The 23,726-nt window shown below is 42.4% G+C and overlaps 3 protein-coding genes and 1 long non-coding RNA gene across 5 annotated transcripts in view; 2 read left to right on the forward strand and 2 right to left on the reverse strand.

The window, feature by feature from the left end:
• The first annotated feature begins 529 nt into the window (after positions 1-529).
• On the forward strand, positions 530-5,838 carry cops4 (COP9 constitutive photomorphogenic homolog subunit 4 (Arabidopsis)). Its single transcript, XM_086096644.1, has 10 exons — positions 530-629; positions 1,438-1,517; positions 1,612-1,763; positions 2,198-2,301; positions 2,376-2,529; positions 2,613-2,763; positions 3,637-3,807; positions 4,247-4,362; positions 4,582-4,666; positions 5,436-5,838. Exons 1-10 carry the CDS (start codon positions 556-558, stop codon positions 5,567-5,569), a joined length of 1,221 nt encoding a protein of 406 aa, XP_085952770.1. The 5' UTR covers positions 530-555; the 3' UTR covers positions 5,570-5,838.
• A 495-nt stretch (positions 5,839-6,333) lies between these two features.
• On the reverse strand, positions 6,334-10,001 carry LOC147161585 (placenta-specific gene 8 protein-like). Its single transcript, XM_086096645.1, has 5 exons — positions 9,305-10,001; positions 8,312-8,423; positions 7,680-7,804; positions 6,593-6,731; positions 6,334-6,420 (listed from the first exon to the last, which is right to left on the reverse strand). The coding sequence occupies exons 1-4, from the start codon at positions 9,347-9,349 to the stop codon at positions 6,627-6,629; spliced, it is 387 nt and encodes a 128-aa protein (XP_085952771.1). The 5' UTR covers positions 9,350-10,001; the 3' UTR covers positions 6,334-6,420; positions 6,593-6,626.
• Positions 10,002-10,676: 675 nt separating this feature from the next.
• adamts6 (ADAM metallopeptidase with thrombospondin type 1 motif, 6) overlaps positions 10,677-23,726 on the forward strand; it is a 47,040-nt gene continuing 33,990 nt past the window's right edge. Inside the window, exons 1-8 of one of the 2 annotated variants that reach the window (XM_086096642.1) lie at positions 10,677-10,893; positions 11,905-12,392; positions 12,503-12,879; positions 15,922-16,093; positions 17,545-17,750; positions 17,838-17,921; positions 18,089-18,237; positions 19,161-19,204. In XM_086096642.1, coding sequence (XP_085952768.1) covers positions 12,293-12,392; positions 12,503-12,879; positions 15,922-16,093; positions 17,545-17,750; positions 17,838-17,921; positions 18,089-18,237; positions 19,161-19,204 — 1,132 coding nt within the window. In that variant the 5' untranslated portion in view covers positions 10,677-10,893; positions 11,905-12,292. Of the gene's footprint in view, positions 10,894-11,904; positions 12,393-12,502; positions 12,880-15,921; positions 16,094-17,544; positions 17,922-18,088; positions 18,238-19,160; positions 19,205-23,726 lie in introns of both variants that reach the window. The other variant, XM_086096641.1, reaches the window with a different exon arrangement.
• LOC147161587 (uncharacterized) lies at positions 15,892-23,024 on the reverse strand. The gene is made up of 4 exons (XR_015097248.1): positions 22,841-23,024; positions 16,601-16,720; positions 16,205-16,401; positions 15,892-16,002 (listed from the first exon to the last, which is right to left on the reverse strand). It is a non-coding gene; the product is annotated as an uncharacterized LOC147161587 (long non-coding RNA).

The raw sequence follows: 23,726 nt of genomic DNA on the forward strand, positions 1-23,726 counted from the left end.
TAAGCCATTTAAGACCCAGCAAAAAAATAAATAACATAAACATTTTAGTAATGTGTGGAAAAATGGCACCCTATAATACTATATTTAATAGATTAAATAGAATGTACAAAATTGAGCGGCAAAATTGTGCATCTTAACTCAATTTATAAAGCACTTTAAAACGATAATTGCTCCATACAAAGTGCTGTACATGAGGGGAAATAAATCATGCAATAAAAACGGGTAAAATAAATAATGCAACCAGATAAACTAGAAATCATCGCAATTTCCAATCATAGAACTAAAAAAGTATTTTAGGTTAAAAAATGAAACCTTGGCGGATTGCACCATCTAGTGCCTGTGAGCAACAGGTTCCCTCTCTCTATATATTTTTAATTATATAGGATTTTTTTTATGCCACTTGTAGGTGAATAGAAAATCACAATTACAATCATAATCAGTATTTATAAAAAGAAAATAAAATAAAATTGAATATTTTTAATTTAGCGTCACTAAACGGAAGTTCCCCTTTTCGGCGGCGGAAGCGGCGTTGTTGACAACCCGGACGGCGCGACCATGGCCACCGAAGTGCGGCAGGAGCTCGCACAGCTGATGAATTCGTTTGGCTCCCACAAAGATCTCTCGGCCAAGTACGTGGCGTTTACCAGAAACGTGTTTTTTTATTTTATCTGTCTATTATCAAACTGGCCCTGTACAGAATATGAAGCACCCCGTTAGACTAAAAGGGTGCCGGGGTTACCATGACAGACCAAGCTAAGCTAACATTAGCTACTTTGCTTAGCAAGCGAAATAGGTGATTTTTCAGAATGAAGTTTATTTGCGATTAAAACTTATCTTATCAATATAGAGTAAAGAATAAAAACAGTAAGGTTGTGAATAGCGTCCGAGCCACACAAATATTGACACCATTTGCACGTTTTCATTTTAGTAGCTAGCAACTACTTTTAGCTTATCGATGGACAACATACTATTACTATCATGGTTGAATTGAAAGTATGTAAATTTTGTTTGTACAGCTCTTGTCAAGAGAGGTCAGGCAAAGTGCTTCACATTGTTAAAATATAGAGCATTATGCAATTAGTACCAGAAAATTCCAAATAAGTTTTACTGGAATGCCTGCCTAAACAAATGTGTTTTTAATTGCTTTTTAAAAATGTAAGAGGCAACAGACTGCAAGGCTCTATTACCTTTAATTTTAACTCTCTAATAGGGTCAGTAAGTAAAAAGGCTGTCAGCAGACTGCACTGACCCCAGTGTTGTTGCAAAACCACTATTTTGACTGTGAAACCCATACAAAAAAAAAATCACAGCAAAACCTGAAAACATCAGAAAAAACACTGGAGTCATGGGTGAAATTTAATTATTTCTAAAATAATATTGCTGAGAACCGTTTTAGATTGTGAAAAAAGTTGCATAACTTTGTATATCTCCTTCAAGATATAGACAAATCTTGGAAAGGGCTGTCCAATTCACAGATGCAGATCAGCTTGAATCCTTGAGGGCCTTTGTTGAAGCAAGTATGTAGCACTTTAATTCACTTTTAAAGCGGTTGCTAATAGTACTCATTCTCCATAAGAATACAGTTTCCTCAATTTTTTTATCCCCTTATAGTGGTCAATGAAAACGTGAGTTTAGTCATCTCGAGACAACTGCTCACGGACTTCTGCACACATCTGCCCAACTTGCCCGACGCCACGGCCAAAGCGGTGTATCACTTCACCTTAGAGAAGATCCAGCCAAGGGTCATTTCCTTTGAGGAGCAGGTAAACTATTACTCAAAACTTTAATGTGTTAACGGTCTTAAAATATGTCCAGTTTTTTATTGCAGAAGCATATTCTCATATTGAAAATTGTAGAAATAGTTCACCAGACAAAGAATCAAGCTCGTCCCATGGCCATCTCAGTCCCCAGACCTCAACCCCATTAAAAACCTGTGGAGTGAGCTAAATAGGAGAGTGCAGAGAGGCCACTGTATTAGAGGTCCCATTTTATTCTAATTATGCAAATATTACTGGAAGATAGACTATTACTTACAGAAAACATGTGACATCATTTTTTTTTCTCTTTCTGTCAGTCAGTCGTTTGACTTGTCAGACTGTCGGTTGTTCTGTGGCCTGTCTGACGGTCCGTCTGACTGTCAGTGCGTCGCTCTGTCTAAAGATCTCCATGATAATGTGATGTTCTTAACGGTGCGCAGGTGGCCTCCATCAGACAGCACTTAGCAACTATTTATGAAAAGGAGGGCGACTGGAGGAACGCCGCCCAGGTTTTAGTCGGCATTCCTCTGGAGACGGGGCAAAAGTAAGCCTGTCTTTTCACCTTTTTCTTTTCATCCTTCTTCATCTTTTTAAGAGTTCTGTTTCCGTTCCCTCTAGGCAGTATAATGTCGACTACAAGTTGGACACTTACCTGAAAATAGCCCGCCTCTATCTGGAGGACGACGACCCGGTGCAGGCTGAGGCCTACATCAACAGAGCCTCGCTTCTTCAGAATGAGTCCTCCAATGAACAGCTGCAAATACATTACAAGGTGAGCAGGTGTGGGGGGTGGTTGTCAGAAATGGTCAAAACAAAAGGCTGCAGATTCCCATGTTAAAGGCATTACTCACTTAGGTGTGCTACGCCAGAGTCCTCGACTTCAGGAGGAAGTTCATTGAAGCAGCGCAGCGATACAACGAGCTGTCTTATAAATCCATCGTCCACGAGAGCGAGCGTCTAGAGGCGCTCAAGCACGCGCTCAACTGCACCATTTTGGCGTCTGCAGGTGCGGTCAACTCATTTTTAGAGGATGCTACTAATGATGCGTCTTATTTGTTGCTTTAAAAAAAAACGGTGTTCAGCATTACAGAGGGCAGTTAGTCAGAAATACAGACTAAGTAGTATTAACAATCTGAAATGTGTGTAGTGACGGGGGGGGGGGGGGGTTAAATTGTGGTCACATCATAAATATAATGTGCACAAAAAGCTATTTTTTTTAACCACAAAATATTAAAATGTGGCCATGATATAGGCTAGGTATAATTTGCACACAAAATACTAATTTGTGGGTTTAATATTCTCACGAACAACCAGATGTTTGTTAGTTGTTAACCATTCCTCCATTATTTGCTGAAAACTCAGCCCTGTCTAATATAAAAGTGCAGCTTTGGAGCCATCTTGCTACCTAGAAACTTTATTACAATAAGAGGGTAGCTTCATTTAACGAGGCTATAGTGCTGTCTAATAGAAAAGTAGTACATTTACTCCTGAAAACCTTTAAAAAAATAATAATAATAATTCACGGCATGGCTTAGTTTGTTCCTCTATACATCCTGAAAGCTGTATTATTCATTTGTATTTACATTTTTGGCAACACCTAATTATTCATGCATATGTTAACTTATACCTTAGTTTGAAGGAAAGAAATAACTGTGACAGAAAATACATTTTATTTATTTTTCATGTACCGTATATGGAAATTTTGTGCATTAGAGTCACTTTTTAACAGCTGCTAAAAGTTTCCAAACTTTAAAAGTTGCTGTCTTGTGTTTTGGGAGAGGCAAAGTTGCTCTATCGAGCAAGAAAAGTGCTAAATTGTCAACACCAATTGCAAGGAGGGAGTTTGTCAATGGTCGTCTTTATTTTCCCGGTATTCTAGGCCAGCAACGTTCCCGCATGTTGGCCACCCTCTTCAAAGATGAGCGCTGCCAGCAGCTGGCCGCGTACGGGATTCTCGAGAAAATGTATCTGGACCGCATCATCCGGGGGAACCAGCTGCAAGAATTTGCCGCCATGCTCATGCCTCACCAGAAGGCCACCACGGCAGACGGTCAGTACCCATAAGGAACTTTACGCTCCCACGTTGCAGCATTAGTTGCACCTGTGCAATCAATTCAGATCACCTGGATTTGGATTAGAAATTGGAAACGTGTTCATGGCAAGAACAATAACGGTAGCCTGTGGAGTGGGTAGATGGAAAACATTCATTTGTTTAATTCAAAAAGAGAAATTTGCAGATTACATAGAAGAAGGGCTTAGCAACATAAATGAGGGAGGGGTCACGCGAGGGCCACATAGGATCAGTTACTTTCTCGCCAGAGGTATTCAGAAGCATTTTAAGAATGGAGAAAATATGTATGTGCATTTGTTCATTTAAAAAAAATAAAAAATTAAGCCATTGTAATTTGTACATCACATTATCTTAATATCATTCCATGCTTATTATGAATTGATATTTATATTGACCTGACATATGAACTTCTCTTCAGGCTCCAGCATCTTGGACAGAGCCGTGATCGAACACAACCTTCTCTCCGCCAGTAAACTTTACAACAACATCACCTTTGAAGAGCTCGGAGCACTTTTGGAAATCCCTCCGGCCAAAGTGAGTTCAATAGATGCAGGAAAATCCCCCGATGATGACATGTTACCGCTTCCGAAATATTGCACTTTGGGCGTCATTTATTACTATGTTGATTTCATTTTCCTCCTTCCACGACAACCTTGACTTGCAATTTCAGAGCAAAGTACAGCCAATTGTACTTTGTTTTATTCAGTTATTTTACGACTCTTTAATTGATTTATTATTGATTTCTATGTACAGGCTGAGAAGATTGCGTCGCAAATGATCACTGAAGGACGCATGAACGGCTTCATCGACCAGATTGATAGCATCGTGCACTTTGAGAGTGAGTGGCACGTTTTTTTTTTGGGCAACTACAGTAAAAATCCGTTAATCAACCAGTGATAGGTGAAAATCTGCGACAGAGAGAGACCACATAATATATTATTCAGGAGAATTTTTTTTTTTTTTAGTAGTAGTAATTTAACCCTTCCAACAATGTTTAAACACATTTAACCTTATTACAAGGCTTTTATAGTGGATATGTTCAAATGTGTTTTTAGGATAAAAAAAAAGAAAATGAGACCAAAGTGAAACATTCCAAAAGTTTTCCCAGCCTGAATGTGGCCTTTGACCCGTACAACTCGGTAAAATAAATATTTTTGAGAAGTGAAGTAAAAAATTAAACTGAAATAATGTGCTTGCATAAGTGTGCACACCTTGTGTGTGGAAAAGGCCACCATGACAAAAACAAAAATGTGTCATGCGGACAGCAGGGGGCTCCCTCATACTAAAGTTGTGATGGACTGGTGAGCATTTATTGATATCCTTGATATCCAGCTCCTGGACTATGTACTAGTATGTTTTGTCCTCACTAATAAGACAATACAACACACTAGTAGAATGACTTTCTTAAGCTACTTGTGATTTTTCCACTACTTATGGCATTTCTGCACAACTTTCTGATAGGAACATGTTAACTAATAAGTCAAAACTACTCGAATTAACATACGCGCGCTACTCGTAAAGCTCTAGATGTCAACTATTTTATAATGATAATGTCTATATATATATACTATATGTTTCTAACAAATGAACTTTTATGTTGTTTTCAGCACGAGAGCCGCTACCCACGTGGGACAAGCAGATCCAGTCGCTGTGTTTCCAGGTCAACAACCTCCTGGAAAAGATCCGACAGGCAGCTCCCGAGTGGGCCGCCCAGGCCCTGGAGTCCCAGATGAGTCAATAAAAGTCACCCCATCTCGAGCCCCCTTCTTTAATTTTTTACATCATCACAAGGTGCGCCAAAGGAAATATATCTCTCCACCGTTCACACCCCATTGGCTGAATATTCCAAAGGCACATTTTTATTGCCTGTTGCCCGCAGTGACTCATGTTAGCGTTGATGACACAAGTGCTCTTGTGTGTATGCTCTGGCATTTTATTGGCTACAAGCATACGGCCAATGTGATTACACACAGAGTTGACATGACATATGATTAAATGTGCACACAGCTAGCGGCTCAATCTGCTCTTTTTCAACACACCGCCGAAAAACTACGTTCACCAACGGCACCAGTCACTTACTTTATAATAGCGAAAATTGACGACTCCAGCTACAAAGATGGTGGCGAAGCACTACTTTTCTATAAGACAGGGCGACTAACAGAGGATAGGTTTGTGAATTTGTGAGTAGCAAATTGCAAATAAGCTAATAGTGTAACCTGCTTTCTGAGTTGGGCTGTGTGACGTTTGCAAGCTGAGCTGGGATTGGTCGTTCCCTGAGCCCCAAGCAACTGTCATTTGACAGCAAGTGGCAAAATGGCCGCCCCGTGAGATGGATAACCATGGGTGGATTTTGCTGCTTAATTCATATTCCACAAATGCCCTTAATCAGAATGCGGTGATTAGACTAGTGGGGGCGCTTTAGACTAGCTTTGATTTTTTTTTTAAACAACACGTTTTATTGAAATCTTCGCACCCAAAAAATAAAAAAAAAGCAACCATCAGACTCCCATTTAAAAGCTTCTTTATTGAAAGATCACCACCATTACCAATCATAAAGATGATAATTCAAGCTCTTCTTAGAGATGAAGAAACCTGCAACAGATAACAAAAAGGCGTTAACACAAGATATGAGCAACCGTCACCAGTATTAATTTTCTCTTTTATGACAGTAGCTTTCTTATCACACAGAAGCAACAGCACTACAATCAGATTGAGGTCAAACGTTTCCTTCCAGCATTCTTGAGTTGAGCAATGATTAACTCACCAGGACAGGTGGTTTTGCTTCAACGCGCTCCTCCTCAGAAGATGCCTTGCTCCTTTCTCCGGTCGATGTCTCTCTTAAGCTGGCAGGTGGCGCACACCAGGCAGCACATATTGGCCATGAAGTCGCTGCATAGGGAACCCTGTAAACGCGCAGGCATGTACTTTTGTTTGACTGAGTGATTGAGAGGGTGGAGAACAATGGCCTCGCTGAGTAAACATGCCGTCTCATCATCACAAAGGAAGTTGGGCGTCGGCGGTGTGTGTCACATTTCTCAATTCTTTAGTCTTCGTATGAGGTAACTAACATAAATTTGTAAATGTTGAAGAAACTCCTATCTTTAATTAGCCTAGCCTGTGTTTTTTAATATTATGTATATGTATACTTTATCAACTGTAACTCACATTGGTTTAATCAATTTAGTTTTACAATAATATGTTCCATGTAGCCCTGCTAGTCTAAATACGGCCATTATTGTGTTATTGCAGCAAAATCCAGCAGTTAAAAAAAAAAAATCTATTTTAGAAGACAGCCATTTTGCCACTTGCAGTCGAGTGAAAATGACATCACAGTTGCTCGCCTGAGCAACTGTGATGTCATCTTCAGTCAACAGCAAGTGACAAAATGGCCGCCTTCTAAAATTGAAAAAAAAACCTGCTGGATTTTGCTGCTTAACTCATATTTTGCAAATGTAATATTAATCAGAATGTCATGTTTAGACTAGTGAGGTCACGTATAACATATTATTGTCAAGAAATGTTGAAATTAAGTAAACATTGAATATGATTTTTGTCTTCAACACACCTAATGGCCGTGTTTTTATAAAAAGTATAGAAACAAGCAACCGATTGTCAAAATTCACTGCAGGTGTTTCATCAATGAACATTTCCAAGGACGTCCACTTCTTATCCTTTCTGTCACTCCCCCAGTCTCTCAGTATCTCTGTAGCAATCTGGAAGCTTCAAACGGGATGTTCTCAGAGGGATTCAGAGACTGGTCGAGTCACAGAAAGGCTCAGAAGTGGACATCCTTGGCAATGGTCCAGCTCCATTTTGGAGAACAGCGAGTTGTTTCCGCCATGCGCACGTACGTTGATGTTGTATCGGGTCCGGTAGACGCTGCGGATGGCCACGCTCAAGCCGCACAGGCAGCACTCGTCCATGTCGCCGGCGACGGTGCAGCTCAAGCACGGGAAGCACCACAGGCCGTAGCAGCCTGCGCACGCAAGAAGGAGAAAGGGATGGGCGACGCAACCTGAGGTACACCTGCATGCATTCACACGGAGTTCATTTATTTAGCAACATGAAGGAGATTCATCAATTTTAGCATGTGTTAGCTATTCAGATATAGCAAAATCAGGGGGGGGGGGGGGGGGGAGAAACTAAAGTAACATTGTGTCAAAAGTTTTGCAATACGTGAAAGGAAAAAAAAAATGTATATCAGATTTTTTATTTTTCAGGCCATATTGCTCAGCGCTAGCGCCACATGACACCAAGCCTAATTCCTTTATCTTGTTCGTGGCAAATTTTGCCATCTGACTTATATTGCTCTATGCTGTATAAAGTAATCTCTTTGTTTTTTTTTTTTATTGTTTTTTTAGTGTTGACTTTTGGTCAACTGTTTGTGCTGGATCTGCTCAACATGTGAACCGCAAGTTCATAATGCCTATGTGCATATTGACAGTCAACGTTTTTTTTTTTTTGGGGGGGGGGGGGGACTTACAAGTTCCGCAATCGTCGCAGAAGTCACACAAGCCGGTCTGGAAGTCAGAGGCCGGATATCTGCCTGGTTGATTCGTTACCGCCATGATGATGACTGATTGTGATGATGATAGCTGGAATGAGAAAGACTTTACTAATCTCACTCAAATTCACAACATTAGGTACACATAAAACATGCTGTTATAATAACACTGGCCAACATTTTTTTTTTCCCGGGTGCCAAGAATATTGAATGATTTTTGGGTAATTTTGAGATATCCATATTTTTTACAATTAAAATTGATAATTAACATGCATTGACAGTTTATGAAATGTACTTTGAGTGTTAGGAAAAGTAGTGTTTGTGCTTTGACTTCACCTGTGTTAACATTTGTTAAACTAAAATTGCCAGAATTGTCACATGAAACATGATTTGCATATAGAATGCTCTCTATGCAATGGTAGCCATCTTTCACAATAGTAATAATAGCACTTTTAAAAACAAAAACAAAAAAACCCGGAATATCTCAAAAACTAGTAGAGCCAATTTGGAAAGAACAATGTCCTTTTCACATTCAGTGACATCAAAATACCTTAAAACCGGTCATATTTTCTTGCCGCCAAAATGTGTGTTGACCAGTGTAATACAATAATCATTTGACAATATTGCAGTGTCGAATGGTCAATTCCTCATATTTTCTTTTGCATTTTGTCTTTCAGAACAGTTTTCAAATCGTTATTTAGATAGATTTTTAGTTAACTTAGTGCGAAACTGATTTACTGGACCAAAAAAATGGTTGGTTCTCGGAAAAAATAGGACTATTTCTGTAATCATATGCCTTTTGTTCTTAAAAAATAATAATATATATATATATATATATAATTGTAATAGTTTGTACAGAAATATCAGAAAACCATATTGGATCTTTTGGTTACCCCAAACCTAAGGTAGCAAGTTTATTTGTTTTATGGGCGTGTAAGAAATGATGAAAATAGAATAAGAAGCTACTCTTACCGTGTGCGGTTGCTGTACAGAGGAACTGATGAGGGGGAGAAGCATACGTGCTGCCTTATCAAGATAGAAGGCCACTCCCTTTGCTCTTCTTCCCGCTATTTTCCATGTTTCTTTTTCCGCTTGCGAATCTATACTTTGGTCAAATAATAAATGTGTTGTTAGGTTGGGGGGGGATCACAAGTAACTTCATACGACAACAATTCATCGATAAGTAAATTGTGTCTTGTTCTTTTAAATGCTCTGAGATTAAACTTTGGTAATGTGATTATTGTTGGGTTAGTATCACAATTCTAAAGTTGATACGACTGTTTCTACATTGGTTCACTACAGAAGTGGAGCGGAACTACAAAATGTGAACATCTACTTCCCTCTTTTTATCAACAAGCAATTACCACATTTTCTAACTTGAGTGAATGGTTACCAAAGATGTATGTCACTTTATGTTCTATAAACTCTAACTACCTGTTTAACAGTCTTTCCTAGCCTTTGAGCCCAGGCACATGATGTCATAGTACTCCACCCACCAAACAAAAATGGCACATATATGCATACTTTTACAGTAAGTTAGTGGAAGACTACATCGTCTTTAAAAAAAAATAATAATAATTTAACCACCCGTATATACACAAAACACTTTGTTGTGGAGTGTTGGTGATCTCTCCAGTGTCCCTTCTGTGATTGAAAGATCGCAGTTCCTTCCATCAGCCTCACGGGGTCGCCACCTACAAAATGACCAACGTGAAGCGAGTCGTGTTTTGAAAATGATGTTAGGCTGCCACATAATCATCACTTGCGTGTGTGACAAACATAGACAGTCACCACCAAGTCTGTCAGTGTCTATGGAACATATTAGTGGATTTCTAATGACTACTTAAATTGGGGGGGGGGGGGGGGGGGCAGGACAGTAATTATTAAAAGTAGCTTGTCACCATGACAACCGCAGTTCAACTTCGTGGGTGACGTCCAGAGGGGGTGCTGAGGTTTTTGACCGTGATGGACATGCGCACAGATGATTTGAAGAGAGGCACATCTGCACTGACGTCACCCCCTCCCTAAAAGGGAGACGGGGGGAAAGCTGCCAATTTGAAGTGGGACATACCCCGGTGAGTGCGATCCTCCAAAGCCGAAAGTCCAACTCGCTCTCTCTCTCTCCTTTGCATGCATGCATGCGTGCACTACACCCCCCCCCCCCCACCCCACCCCACCCCACCCCACCACCACCGCCCAACCTCCCCACTCTCACCCCATCTCCCCTCCTCTTGCAACCTCAACTCACTTTTTAAGCCAGCCTGAGTCAAGATTATACGGGTTTGAAATAGAGAGAGAGAGAGAGAGAGAGAGAGAGAGAGAGAGAGAGAGAGAGAGAGAGAGAGAGAGAGAGAGAGAGCCCCGCTGGAGGAGAGTGCATTGTTTCGTTTTGTTGTGATTCCGAGCGACTGGGTTGCTTCCATGCGCAGCCGAGAGGATGACCGAGGAGTCCGCCAGGAGATGAGCGCAGGAGCACGCACCGGGCCGGTGCTTCGTGGGGCGGACATCGGCTTTTTGGACGCGCATCAAGCACACTTGGATCGGAGCTGACCACTACCGCGGTAAATGGGGACCCACTCACTTTATCTAACTGTATGACAGGTGCTCGTTGTCTTTGGAAAGTGCTGTCCAAAAACGCACTCCTCATTGGGCACACCTGCACAAAAACACAAGAGCAGTGAGGACTAAATTGGTACTGTACCGTATGGCACGTCAGTATTTTCTTCCTCTTTTGGTTGGTTAAAGACTTGAGAATGCGCAGTCAATTGTCCTCCGTCTTTCTCAGAAACAAGTTCATTGGACTCTTGTGTCTTTGATCTTTCAAAGACACGTGTTGTGTTTACCAAGTTGTCTTGGATCAAATATTGTCATTGTTCACATTAGGTGCGTTGTGTTTTTAATGTGTGTTTTATTTTTATTTTTTATATACACTTGACCAAAGACTCCTGATTGTCTTCAACATTTACAAAAAAGTTTTGTCCGAAAATGTACTCCCCTTTACTTGGTACACCTGCAAAAGCTCAAGAGACAACACTGTCTTTGATGTTGTCTTAAACGCGTACAGTATGATATATTCATGAAAGACTTCCCAAATGCGTATTTGTTCAAGAATGAAGGTTGTCTTTGATAAATTGTCATTCTAACGTCTTTATAACTTGGTCTTTGATATAAGAAATGGTGGAAATGTCGTTTGGATTTCAAAACAATCAGTCCAAAGGACCTCACGGATGCCCTGATGTTTCCCTGATAAGTTTTGGAATGAAAAGGTTTTCTTTTAATGTCTTCATAGTTTTATTGTAATATTGGAAATGGTGGAAATGTTCTTCCGAATCCAAAACAATCAGTCCAAAGACGATCTCTGAATTATTTCCTGATGAAAATGTTGCTCTTTTACTCATCAATCTCAGTTGGATCTTCTTTTTACGTCTTCATAATTTGGTCCTTAATCTTAAAAAAAAAAATGGCGGTCATGTCATTCAGCCTCCAAAGAGCCTCTGTTTTGGAAAACAAAGACGGCGACGCCGAGAAGCGAGCATGGTCGTCCTAACGCTTTTGATCGATCCCTTTGGCAGGAATGCAGATGGATGGGCCGAGGCAAGTTTCCGATGTAGAGCTTCCTCTCCGGAGTTCCACCTGAGCGTCTGATGGATCGCCGCGTTTTGGCCGAGCTGTGGACATGAATCGTGAGGCCTCCGCTGTGACGTGGACGCGCTTGCCTCCGGGAGAAATCTGAGCATCCGGGATACGCGCAGACCTTTTTTTTTTTTTTTTTTTTTTCCTCAAGCCAGCGAGGGGACGCAAACCATGGAGTTGTTATGGTTTGGCCTCGGACTGAGCGCATGTTTTTAGTCCGACTGTAGCAGCCTCTTCCCCCTCCTCCATCCCATCCCATCCCCTCCCCCCCCCCCCCAGTCCCATAACCCGCCACCCCTTTCCTCATGTCACATCTTTCCAAGAATTATGGAAATTTTGTGGAAGACGCTGACTTGGACATTGAGCCTGGTGGTCATGGCTGCTTCCGAATTTCAGAGCATCAATCGCCTTTCACACAACTCTCAAGGTAGGATGTCCAAAGTTCCCAATCATATTCTCGCAACTAATAAGAACGTGATAATCGCAGCATCGCTGTTGTCCCCTTTTAACATCGGCTGTCATCGCATGTGTTCACAGAGGAGTTCCTGTCCTACCTGCAGCACTACCAGCTGACTGTCCCTGTGCGAGTGGATGAGAACGGAGAGTTCCTGAGCTACACCGTGAAGCACCACCGACCCGGCCGACGGAGACGCGGGGCGGCCGACCCCTCGGCTGGCCCGTATCCGGAACCGCCCGAGTCCCAGCTTTTTTACAGCCTCTCCGCCTACGGGAAGCACTTCCACTTAAACCTGACTCTCACCCCTCACCTGGTCTCCAAGCACTTCTCGGTGGAGTACTGGGGCCGCGATGGCATGGAGTGGCGCCACAACATGGTGGACAACTGCCATTACGTGGGATTCTTGCAAAACCGGCGTGGTGCCACTCGAGTGGTGCTCAGCAACTGCAATGGCCTGGTGAGCGTAAAGTAACCGTTAGAAACCTTTCAGGTATCAAAAAGATTTTTACAGGAGGTAAATTGCAGTCCAGTTGGCAGTTAGTGGAAATTCAGACTGGCTACTTTTTTGTTGCTTGGATTAATAACACACACACACACACACACACTCTTTTGGCAGAGAAACAAATAACGCGCTGTTGAGAAGACGTTAGCTAGCAGGCTAGCTTTTATGTTATGCTAAATCACTTAAAGACGACCCAAACAAACATTAAAAAAAAAAAATATCCATGAGAAAATGTCTACCACAAACCCGATGACAGATGTTTGCTTCCCCAAAACAGCACCCAGCGCACACTCACTCTTTTGGCAGTGAAACAGATAACACGCTGTTGAGATGACGTTAGCAAGCAGGCTAGCTATTATGTTATGCTAAATTACTCAAAGCCAACCCAAACAAACATTTTTAAAAAATATCCATGAGAAAATGTCTACCACAAACCCGATGACAGATGTTTTCTTCCCCAACTTTAAAGAAAAAAACAACAACTTAATGCGCTACAGACTCGTTTCTTGGTAGTAAACAAGACGCCAGGATCCTTCTGGCTGGCAAAAAAGTAAGGGACTTCTGCTGACTTGAATCCTTTTCTGCCAGAAATGCCCAAAAGGTGATTTACAAAATTATTTCGGTGCAACATGTGTGGGTGAGAGAGAAGAATAAATTGAGTGGATGCCATCAATTGTTCTGCTGATAGCACGATTGCCTGGTGGCAGAATAGCAAAAAAATAGTTATGTTTTAGTCTTTGGTTTCATCATCGCGGCAAGTTTAGTTTGAGTGAATATGTACTTGAGTACCCAAGAGAGCTTGTCTGTGTAATTAGGAACAACCTTCTTAGTCAGATACCAGGCAAATCATCATATCTATCAACCAGCACCAGTCAACGAATAAATCACTCAAGGGAAAGCTGGCTCATGTACAAATTATGCTAGCATGTAAACCTCTATCTACCATGACAAAGGTTAAGGAATTTTCATTGTAAATATCTCTGAATATCCACCACATCTATGCTTGAATCAACTTGAAATGCAAATTATAGCCAGCGTTGGGTCTCCCTTACCAGCAATTTACCTCTTTTTGACCGACACTTCACACATTCCAACTGCGGTGGTCGAAAAGAAGGCTAAAATCATCATTCGGGTCGTTAACCGCTGTTTTCTTAACCACACTGCTTTGGTCAAATGACCCATAAGGGTTTGTTTACTTGCGGTGCCGGAGAGCGCTTTGGCGTTTGCCGCCCGGAAGAACGTGTGACCTCACGGTGAAATGTCTTAATACACAAAAAACCTTGGCTTGGCCCAGCGGGTGCCGGCCGGCCATGCGTTCATACGAAACGGCGCACAACATTAGAGCCATTGTAGTTTGCCTGTCAGAACCTTGGCGGGAAGCGGTGCCGCCGGAGGTAAACCAACTCGGGCATACGTTATCTGCTTTTCACGCTCTGTAAATGTCAGACGTTATCCCCCGATTTAACTTAACACTCTATTTTATTAAAAGAAGTGGGGAAGTTACTCAAGTTACTCAATTCGGTAAATTCATTAATGGCCCTTGCGATTAAAGGAAATTAAAAAAAAAACTAAACAAAAAGCCTAGCTAAGCTAAGCTGCGGCTTACGTTTCGGTCATCGTGCCATCGTTTTTCTTTCAGTCAATATTTGTGCAGTTATCAGCCAGTCAACATGTCACATCGATAATGTAATGCAACAAATGACTTGGCAGCGACAAGAATTCAAGAAAGGAAAATGAAGTGTAGCTTGCAAATGTTAAGATGTATTCGCCTCGTAGCCAAATGTGTTGGCAGCATCTCGACGCAGCATCATAAATTGAATTAGTATTTGCCCCCCCTTCTCACAACACCAAAAATGGTCAAAAGCGAGCATGCGCTTTAATGCAATCAGTCGTCTGGACAATTGCAAAACCTTGACTCACTCTTTAAAAGACCCAAATAAAATAAGTTTTATATTTTCACAGTGCCAAGACACTTTTGTTTGCTCTAAAGAGGTGCTTGAGGATAATTGTTTGAATGCTAGTCCTCGCTTTAATTGCTTGTTTGACTGGCTGCTAAAGGATTACGTATTTAAATACCAACTATTTGGCTTTGCTCCTCTTTTTTTTTGTGGCGGGGAATCTTGGAGGAGACGCAAAACTAACAGATATGGGTCAGTGAATGCTATTTGAAAGAGTTGCACCGTTTAAAAAGTCAAGGGTTCTAAAAATGTTGTATCCTAATGGGGAACATTTTTCCAAGGATCCCCTCATAATCCTATCGGCAATCGAACGTCACGACAATATGTTTTTAATATGATATTTGATAGTCAAATTTAAAAGAATATTTTCAAGAACGGAGAGTTACCCTTATTAGCTAAATTCTCTGATAGCCGCTAGCTAGCCAATGGCCGGGGGTTTGGGATACTGCAGGCCTCACAGTGAATTCCGCAAGTATACTGTTCTTTTAAGTGAGTTCTTACATTGTGAAGCTAACACAAGCATAAAAGCTGCATGACTAAAACAGGAGACGGAAACATAACAGATAGCCTGCGTGTGACAGAATGCTATTTGAGAAAGTTGAGCACTTTAAAAAGTAGGCTACTTTGTTTGCAGATGTATTTTCAGCTACTGTTAGCCACAGCCTAATATTTGATCAAAATGCTACAAATATTACTAAATTTTTGTGTTAACTACGTATTTTAATCAAGTAGAAGATTGGCTAGCAGGTAAATGCTAGCCCATTAGCTGGCTAGCTTTTTTTATTAGGTTGAGTACTGTGGATGTAGTCTAGTCTACGCTTATTACATAGCCTATAATTACGACATTCTTTTGAACGATTATTGACATTGTGATCATTAAACAACAACATCACTAAAAATTAAATGGCTAACATTGTTTTTTGTGCCTTTTGACAGTATATAAAGCTACCAAACATTTTGTATGAAACCAACAAGTCATTTAAGGAATACAATGTTTTAATACTGTTCTGTTTGTATCTTCTTTTGTTTTGTCGACAAGCACGGGGTCATCACGACAGAGGAAGAGCAGTATTTAATCGAGCCGTTAAAGAACATATCCTCCCCCGCCGACGACTGGAACCTGGAGGAAGCACAGCAACACGTTATTTATAAAATGTCCGCCATGCCCTCGTCGCAGGAACAGAGCCAGGAGTTGAGCTGTGGCATTTCAGGTGGGTGCACCGTCCTTGTCGGGGGTTTCTTATAGTAGAGGTTAGTCACATATATTGTATGCAAGTACTAAGTCTTAACCTTAGCTAAACTGTGACGATAACGTAGCTTACCTGTCTTTGTGGGCTTTATAGCTATGGATGGGGTTGCATGTGATAATTGTGTCTCTCATCTTTGAGTTGCAAATCCTTCGTAACTTCTTTTGAATCAACACTTGTCATGTGTAGAAAGAAGCAGTAAGAAGAATGGAATTCTTATTTATGTCTGCCCCCGCACCGCAACGCAGAGTCTTAGATGTTACCTACATCCCCTGATTACATCAACAAGATAAGCAAGACAACAAAGTTAAACATCATCTTCAGTATCATTTGTCTCTTACACAATCAAAAAAAAAGAAAAATATCTGTTCAACCATTCAATTTCTTCTGTAAAAAAATTCCCAAGATTTAACCCCGACAACAGAATTTATATTAAAAGAAAGAAAGAAAGGAAACGTAGCTTCTACTCACCCTGCATACCACAACTCACATTCTTGGTTCCAGCAGTTTTATTAATCTCTCGGTTCCCAAGTCTGCAGTACTTATGGTCGATGGTCTTTTTTAGTTTTAATTCCCCAAACGATTGGAGCGCTGCAACAAATCATAAAAGTCACCTCATTCATCATCGTTTAAAACGTTAGCAAGGGATACTGTACAAGATCGCTGTACCTGTTTTTGACTCATTTAAAAAAAAAAAAAAACTTTTATTTACCATGCGCTACGATCTAATGAAATGTTTTATGTAATTATATAACACTCTCCAGTTGTTGTCAATTTATTTGTATTTTCTCGGTTTTACCCTGCCGCCGTCAGCTGCCAGGTCAGCGTTGCAAATGAAAATCTGTTCACAATTGCCTTGACCTAGATAAACGAAGACTTGTTAACATAAGTCAAGTTTGAAAGCACCGAGTCAAAGTCAAGTTGTGTGTTTCAAAAGCTTTAGCCAGGCAAATCTCAAGTCATAAATTTGGCGACTTAAGTCTGACATCTCTCAAGCTATCCTTTCTGCAGCTCCAAATATCTGTGTGAAAAAAAAAGATGCACAAATCTGTGTCAAGACCTTTTAACGTTTATGTCAAAGAACGAGGGGAGAAAAAAAAAAAGGAGAACCAGGTGGATATTGAGGTATTTGGGAACAGGGTCTTTAGAAGAACCAACAAATAGCTGTTGTCGCAGGAAGCCAGCGTGCCCCGACATGTACGATCTTAACACTTTTCCCCAGAGCATCTGGGTCATAAAGCAAAAGGCGAGAACTGCGAGGTTCAAAGGGGCAGACTCGCTGCACATTTTAGTTACTACCACAAAGAACACAACCCCATCGTGAAGTAGTGGAACCAAGGACATTTTTTTTTTTTTTTTGAAAGTTGACTTTATAAACCGAATTATTCGTCTAAGCTCATCGTTGTGGTTTACAGACCTGGTCAAAACCAGCGCCCCCTCCCCGATCCGAGCGCCCGCCCCAACCCAACATGCCGACGCGGGCCGCAACGGCACGCGTCGAACGCGGCGCTCTGTCAGCACCGAGCGTTTCGTGGAGACGCTGGTGGTGGCCGACAAAATGATGGTTGGCTACCACGGCCGCAAAGACATCGAGCACTACATCCTGTCCGTCATGAATATTGTAAGTTTGATCCCGCTTTCTCGGAGGGCGCCCCCGGTGGACGCCATTTGTCTGACTTTGTGTCTTTTCTTCTTTTCTGGAGGTCAGGTTGCCAAACTTTACCGCGATGCCAGTCTAGGAAATGTTGTGAACATTGTTGTGACGCGTCTCATCGTTCTGACTGAAGATCAGGTACGAAGATCCAAGAAAACGCCAAAAAAAGATGGTTTTTATTTGGGTGTTTTGGTTGTGGTTATGACAGTTATATCTTTTAGACTAAGTATTTTTATAGAAAAATCAAGGGTTTAAACTTAGGGTACCTTCTCCGTGCAATGTCACCTCCATATCTACCCCCACAGCCTAACCTGGAGATCAACCATCACGCCGACAAGTCTCTGGACAGCTTCTGCAAATGGCAAAAGTCCATCCTGTCCCACCACAGCGACGGTGGCAACAGCATTCCGGAGAACGGGATGGCCCACCACGACAACGCCGTGCTCATCACTCGGTGAGGACAAAGTCGGGGTCTTGCGGCGGCGCTTGCGGTCATAACGCCGATAGCCCAATAAAGATGAAAATAGAAGGTGCTCTGTGCAATGTCATGCGGCGGGAGCCAAAAATCGACGCTCCGTCTTTATCTGCGCCGTTGTTGGTAGGGACTGTTTGGGCCTGGTAAACTATAGCAACTCAAGTGTTTGCAGGCTGATTCTGTTTCAAGAACAGTCTCTTTACTTTCTGTCATCGGAGCGCTCCGGTTTGCTGACGCTCTGCAGATTTACTCCTGGGTGACGTCACGTATCACTTTTTCCCATTAAACAAGGTTTAGGTTTATGATTGGGGGTACTTTGTCTGCTTCCGGAATTAGTTTTAGGTATTAGGATTAGGGGTACTTCATTTGTTTGTAAGGGTTTTGGATTAGGGGGATAGGGTATTTGGTCTGCGTTCCAGTGTTCAAGTCAAGGTTTATGGTTAAGGGGCTTCATCTGATTTCCATGGTTAGGATGAGGCCTAGGGTACCTTGTTTGCTTTCTAGGTTAGGGGGTTAGGATTTGGGGGTTAGAGTACTTTGTTTGGTTAACCTGTTCCCGGGATAGTTTCAAGAAAACGAGGAACAAGGCCTGCGTGGAGGGACGCATTGGAAAGAAGGCGGCGAGCAGAGCGAAATCAAATTTGCCGTGCCCTTGGTTTTAATAGATTAAAAGCTTTAGCGACGATTGGATCATTCGTGTCCGTTGTAAGATGCACGCGGCCTCCCTCGGCTGCGCTCTATTGGATTAGCGGCACGCGAGTTTGCGGGGTCAACGGTCGGGTCGGGGCGCGGCCTGGTCCGCCTTCGTGCGGTGAGACGGGAGCCGAGCCGTCGCGACAAAGTGCGTACGTTGCTCACATCTCAGCCCGAGGCTCATATTTTTCTCTCTCTTGTGTTTTTAGGTATGACATCTGCACCTACAAGAACAAACCCTGTGGAACGTTAGGTGAGTGCAGCGGAAAAACGACCGGAAGGGCTCAGCAAACGTTTTAGCAGCGCAAGTCCTGACAAATTGCTTTCAGCACAACACAACACAAGGCGGGAGAAGCGTGTGTGTTTTGGGGCCGGACTGTCGACATGCGCATCGAGTTGCTAATGCTAAATGCTATGTTGGTTGACTCTTCAGTGCACTCACCATTATCCAAACTTTTTTGGCTCCGCCCAGATAGCTATTGGAAGCTAGGCGGTGCCGTTTTACGTGCATCGCGCCGGTCACGCATTGTCAATGGAAATATACCACTAGAAAACTCACCTTACGTTGTAGCGACTACATTTCCCATGGTTCTTAGATGCCAAAGCAGGAAGTAGTGGTAGTCCTGGTTAATGCCCGCTTCGCGTGGACTAACATACTGTATGACTTATTGGTATAATCGTACGCCATACGTTGTGACATTTTTGCAGTGAAGACAGAGAGAAAAAAAAACGTGACACCACACAGAAATCAATGTATTCAAGCTAATGAGCACAGACAAAGTGGCAACGTAAAAGATGGCCGACAAGGCACCTCACTTCTCCTTACGGCAACTAAGCGGCATTGACGGTCCCTTCATATGTAAGTCCGTGCTGCTACGTAAGTCTGCGCTGCTAGCGGTTCGATGCGGATGCGAACGCGAATTTGGAGGTAAATAGGAAGGAATTTAACAGTTAAATTACCCTTTTAATAGATTTCCCGCTTGAATCGCTACACATGGCAAAATATGGGGACGCCAGGACGGGACTTGCCGAGTCGCGGGACAAAAAGAAAATCGGGACTGTCACGGCTAAAACGGGACGTCTGGTCACGAAGTAACAGCAGAGCAGGAATTCATCACCCTGTGCCTTTCACGCAGCAAAGTGAGATATTGCTGATGCTACTTTAGGAAGGGAGCAAAGGCAAAAACCAAACCCCCCCGCCCCCCCCCCCCCTCGCTGCCGCCCTGCGACAAATACCTCCCGTCTCCTCCCTTTTCCTCTCTCTTGTCCCACCTCCAGCCTCCTCTCGCCATCTTATCTGCACAAGGGCCCGCAGGCAGCACAGTATATCTTGGCGGGTAATATTGTGACTTCATGGAGCGCTTTGACAGATTGACCGCATTCGTCACATTCCCCCCCGGTCGCTTTAATTGCCCCGGCATCTGCTCGGCTTCCTCGTTGCCTAACCCCGCTACCACCCCCCCCCCCCCCCCCCCTCACCCTCTTCTCCGAGATCATGCTCCAGGGCCACAACCCTGGCCTTTCGGGGTCACAGAGTAATCACTGAGGCTGGAGATAGTACACAGTCCGGCGCTGGTGTTAAGAAAACAAACTGACACTCACGCACGCATTCTTAAAACTAATCGCAGAGTAGCCACCCTCCTTCCTTCCTCCTCCCTCTCCCACCTTCTTTCCTCACCTTCAGGCTCGCCTCCTTCCCTTTCGGCCCGTCGCGATTTGCGAGTCTATTCTTGTTTAGCCTCTTAGCAAAGAGGATACAAAAGCCGTGACGCTCTTAGCCAATCTCGCAGCGGGGGGAGCCGGCGCGAGCTCACCGTTTTGCAGGTGTCTTCCCCCGTTCGGAACCTTCTCGTGCGTGTCCCCCCTTGAAAGCCGCGGGATGTTGGAGTTGGGTTTAAATGGGATTGCCGTATTGGAAATACAAACAAAGAGATCTGAGACTACGGCTTGTATTTGTAAATATTGCCGCGCAGATTAGATTACAATAGGCCTTTATTTAACACACAATGGGGAGAAATTGTCAAAAGATAAGCAGTTGATCCAATTTTTTTTTTTTATTATACTTATTGGTCTATCCTCAAGGGGAAATTGAACTCCCTCTATTAGCAGCATTTCATTAAAAAAAAAAAAAAAGTATCTCATTACAATGACTATTTTTGCCCTGAATTCTCCTGGCAAGCTCCGGTCGGGATCGATCCGACGTTTCGCAGAATTCTGCTTGCGCACGACTTTCATCACAGCGTTGATTTATCTGGCCTGGTCGCTTTTGGAGGCCGCAATTTGGCTGAACACCGGGTTCTGCGGAGATGTTCTTCATATTTCAAGCATGGATCATTGACAGAGAGAGAAAGATGTTCGGAATTCCTTTTCTTGTATTGGGAGACAAAACTTGACATGTCAACATGGACTAAAAAATGCTGTCTGTGTTTTTCAGTTCTGATGACGTTCGGAAATTTACAGCCCCTTACACGCTGGCCAAATAAGATGACTTTTCACTGCTTTAGTTCTGACTTGTAAGACAGAACCCCCCATTTTGCGTTGAAAGCAGTAATCATCGGAATAATAATTGTTTGGAATACATCGGACTTCGAGCTAGCTAGACAAATGTAATGCCAGATGCTAAGCTAACTTTCTTCCCTCTAGCCTTGAGCTGTGGACGATTAGCTAACGCGACTAGCGTGTCGTCCTTCCATAGTCTGAAGTTTGGATTTATTTATGCTGTTTTGCACCACACAGTGCTGAGTTTGACTTTTGTACAATACATCTTAAAACTTAATATCATTTAGCAGTAGTTCCGTCCTAATTTTTATACTCAAGGTTATATCATGATATACAGTAAACTTTTAACGTGAAGGGATTCAATTGATACCTTTATATACATTTTAGGCCAGGCCCAATATATTGAATAATCTCTTAAACTGCTTTCAAATAAATTAATTAGTACAAATAAATGGCTTTAAACAAAACAATTTGAGCATTTATTGGAAAAACGTTGCCAGTAAGACAGACATTCTACTAGGCAAGTCAACTTTATTTATAAAGCACGTTCCATACACAAGCACAACACCTCGAAGCATTTACACACAGAACAGCTGAAGACATTCACAAAGCAAAGACAAATTACAGAAACGTAAATTGACATTTAAACACAATTTGAAACAAAATATTTCATTTGAAAGAAAATGAAAGAAATAAACTAAACTTTTTCAAAGGCATGGGGGGGGGGGGGTTAAAAGCATTTATTCTTTGTCTTCACTTCTATTGGCTACGAATGCCATTTGCATGCAGCATAACAGCTAGATGCCGCTTCACCATGCTTGCTTTAAAAATAAATAAACTAAACTTTTTCAAAGGTATGGGGGGGTTAAAAGCATTTATTCTTTGTCTTCACTTCTATTGGCTACTAATGCCATTTGCATGCAGCATAACAGCTAGATGCCGCTTCACCATGCTTGCTTTAAAACCTGAGCTCCGTTAATTGACCCGAGTTTGTCGAATTTAGATGGACTAATGGATTCATATCAATTAGCATTTCCTTATTATATTCAAGACCCAAGCCATTCACTGATTTATAGACCAGTGGCAGAATTTTGCTAGTTTGTCGTCGAAAAACAAATATCGTTCCGTAAAGCCGTTTGAGCACCTATTGGGGAAACTAATGTTACTAGTAAGTCGTTCTACTAGTACAGAATTGTCTTACTATAGAGGACAAAGATGGACCCTAATGTTGATCGCGATGATATTGAAGAAACGCTGAATCGGCTTTCCGTAGTGAACACTCTTGTCGTGTAGTCACACTGCCCTCCCCCCACACGCGTGCGCGCGTGCGTGCGTGCGCGCACACAAACACACCTGCTTTGTGCTGTCATCCGATCCACTCTGCACTCACCTGTAGATGTAATCTGTGAAGAATTGCCTCCTGTCTCCCGATCTGACCTCTCAGGTTTTTCTCGAGAAAAAAAAAAAAAAAAAAGGCCTCGCGACACCTGGATTACAGGAGAGGCTGAAAGTTGAAACAGCCTCTCCTGCTCTCCCTTTTCTCCTCTCTTCTCTCTCGCCAGCTCCCAAATGAGGAAAACATCTATTTTTTCTTCTACTCTGACAGCTTTTCGGGTGCGGCGGCTGCTACGTTTCCTTCCTTGGCTCGCCTCTTAGGCGATGGCCTGGCGCTTTGTGAAGTGTAAACCTCCGTCTCGATGTTTCCCAGCGGCCGGAAGCCAATCCTGAGACTTCTCTTGCTCTCGTGGGCAACCAAAACTGGGGAAATTCAGGCGATAGTGTGTAATAGCAGTCAAAACGGGTTTTTTTTTTTTCTGTTTGTGTGAAAGGTAGCGACACAAAATGAGGGGACATTTTGAAGGTAGCATCAGTGCCCACGCAGGTAGCAAAACTACTTACATGCTGTATGACAAGAATAGTACAGATGCAATGGCCACCGGGAGGCAGTATAATACTGTACAGTCTTGCACACACAAACAAAGAATATTAATACTTCTTCTTCTACTACTACTTTGAGTGACACAGTCAGATGCTGCCTTCTGAGTATTATTGTATCTGTCTGCATGTGGAGCTCCACCGTGTGTGTTCAAATTCCTTCTAAATGTGACTATCAAAGCTAGCCGTTAGCATGTCAGCGGCGTTTTAAAGTATTTGTTAGCATTAAGTTCTGGTCGTTTTATCTATACAGTGTGTAAATGGTCAAATATTTTAAACTTTTTTATCTTCATTACTTTCGATACTAGATCCCCACCAGGGCTAGACTGGCATACAAAAAA

Source organism: Leptonotus elevatus, chromosome 15, assembly GCF_054856555.1.
Source record: "Leptonotus elevatus isolate MCC_2025b chromosome 15, RoL_Lele_1.0, whole genome shotgun sequence".
NCBI lineage: Eukaryota > Metazoa > Chordata > Actinopteri > Syngnathiformes > Syngnathidae > Leptonotus > Leptonotus elevatus.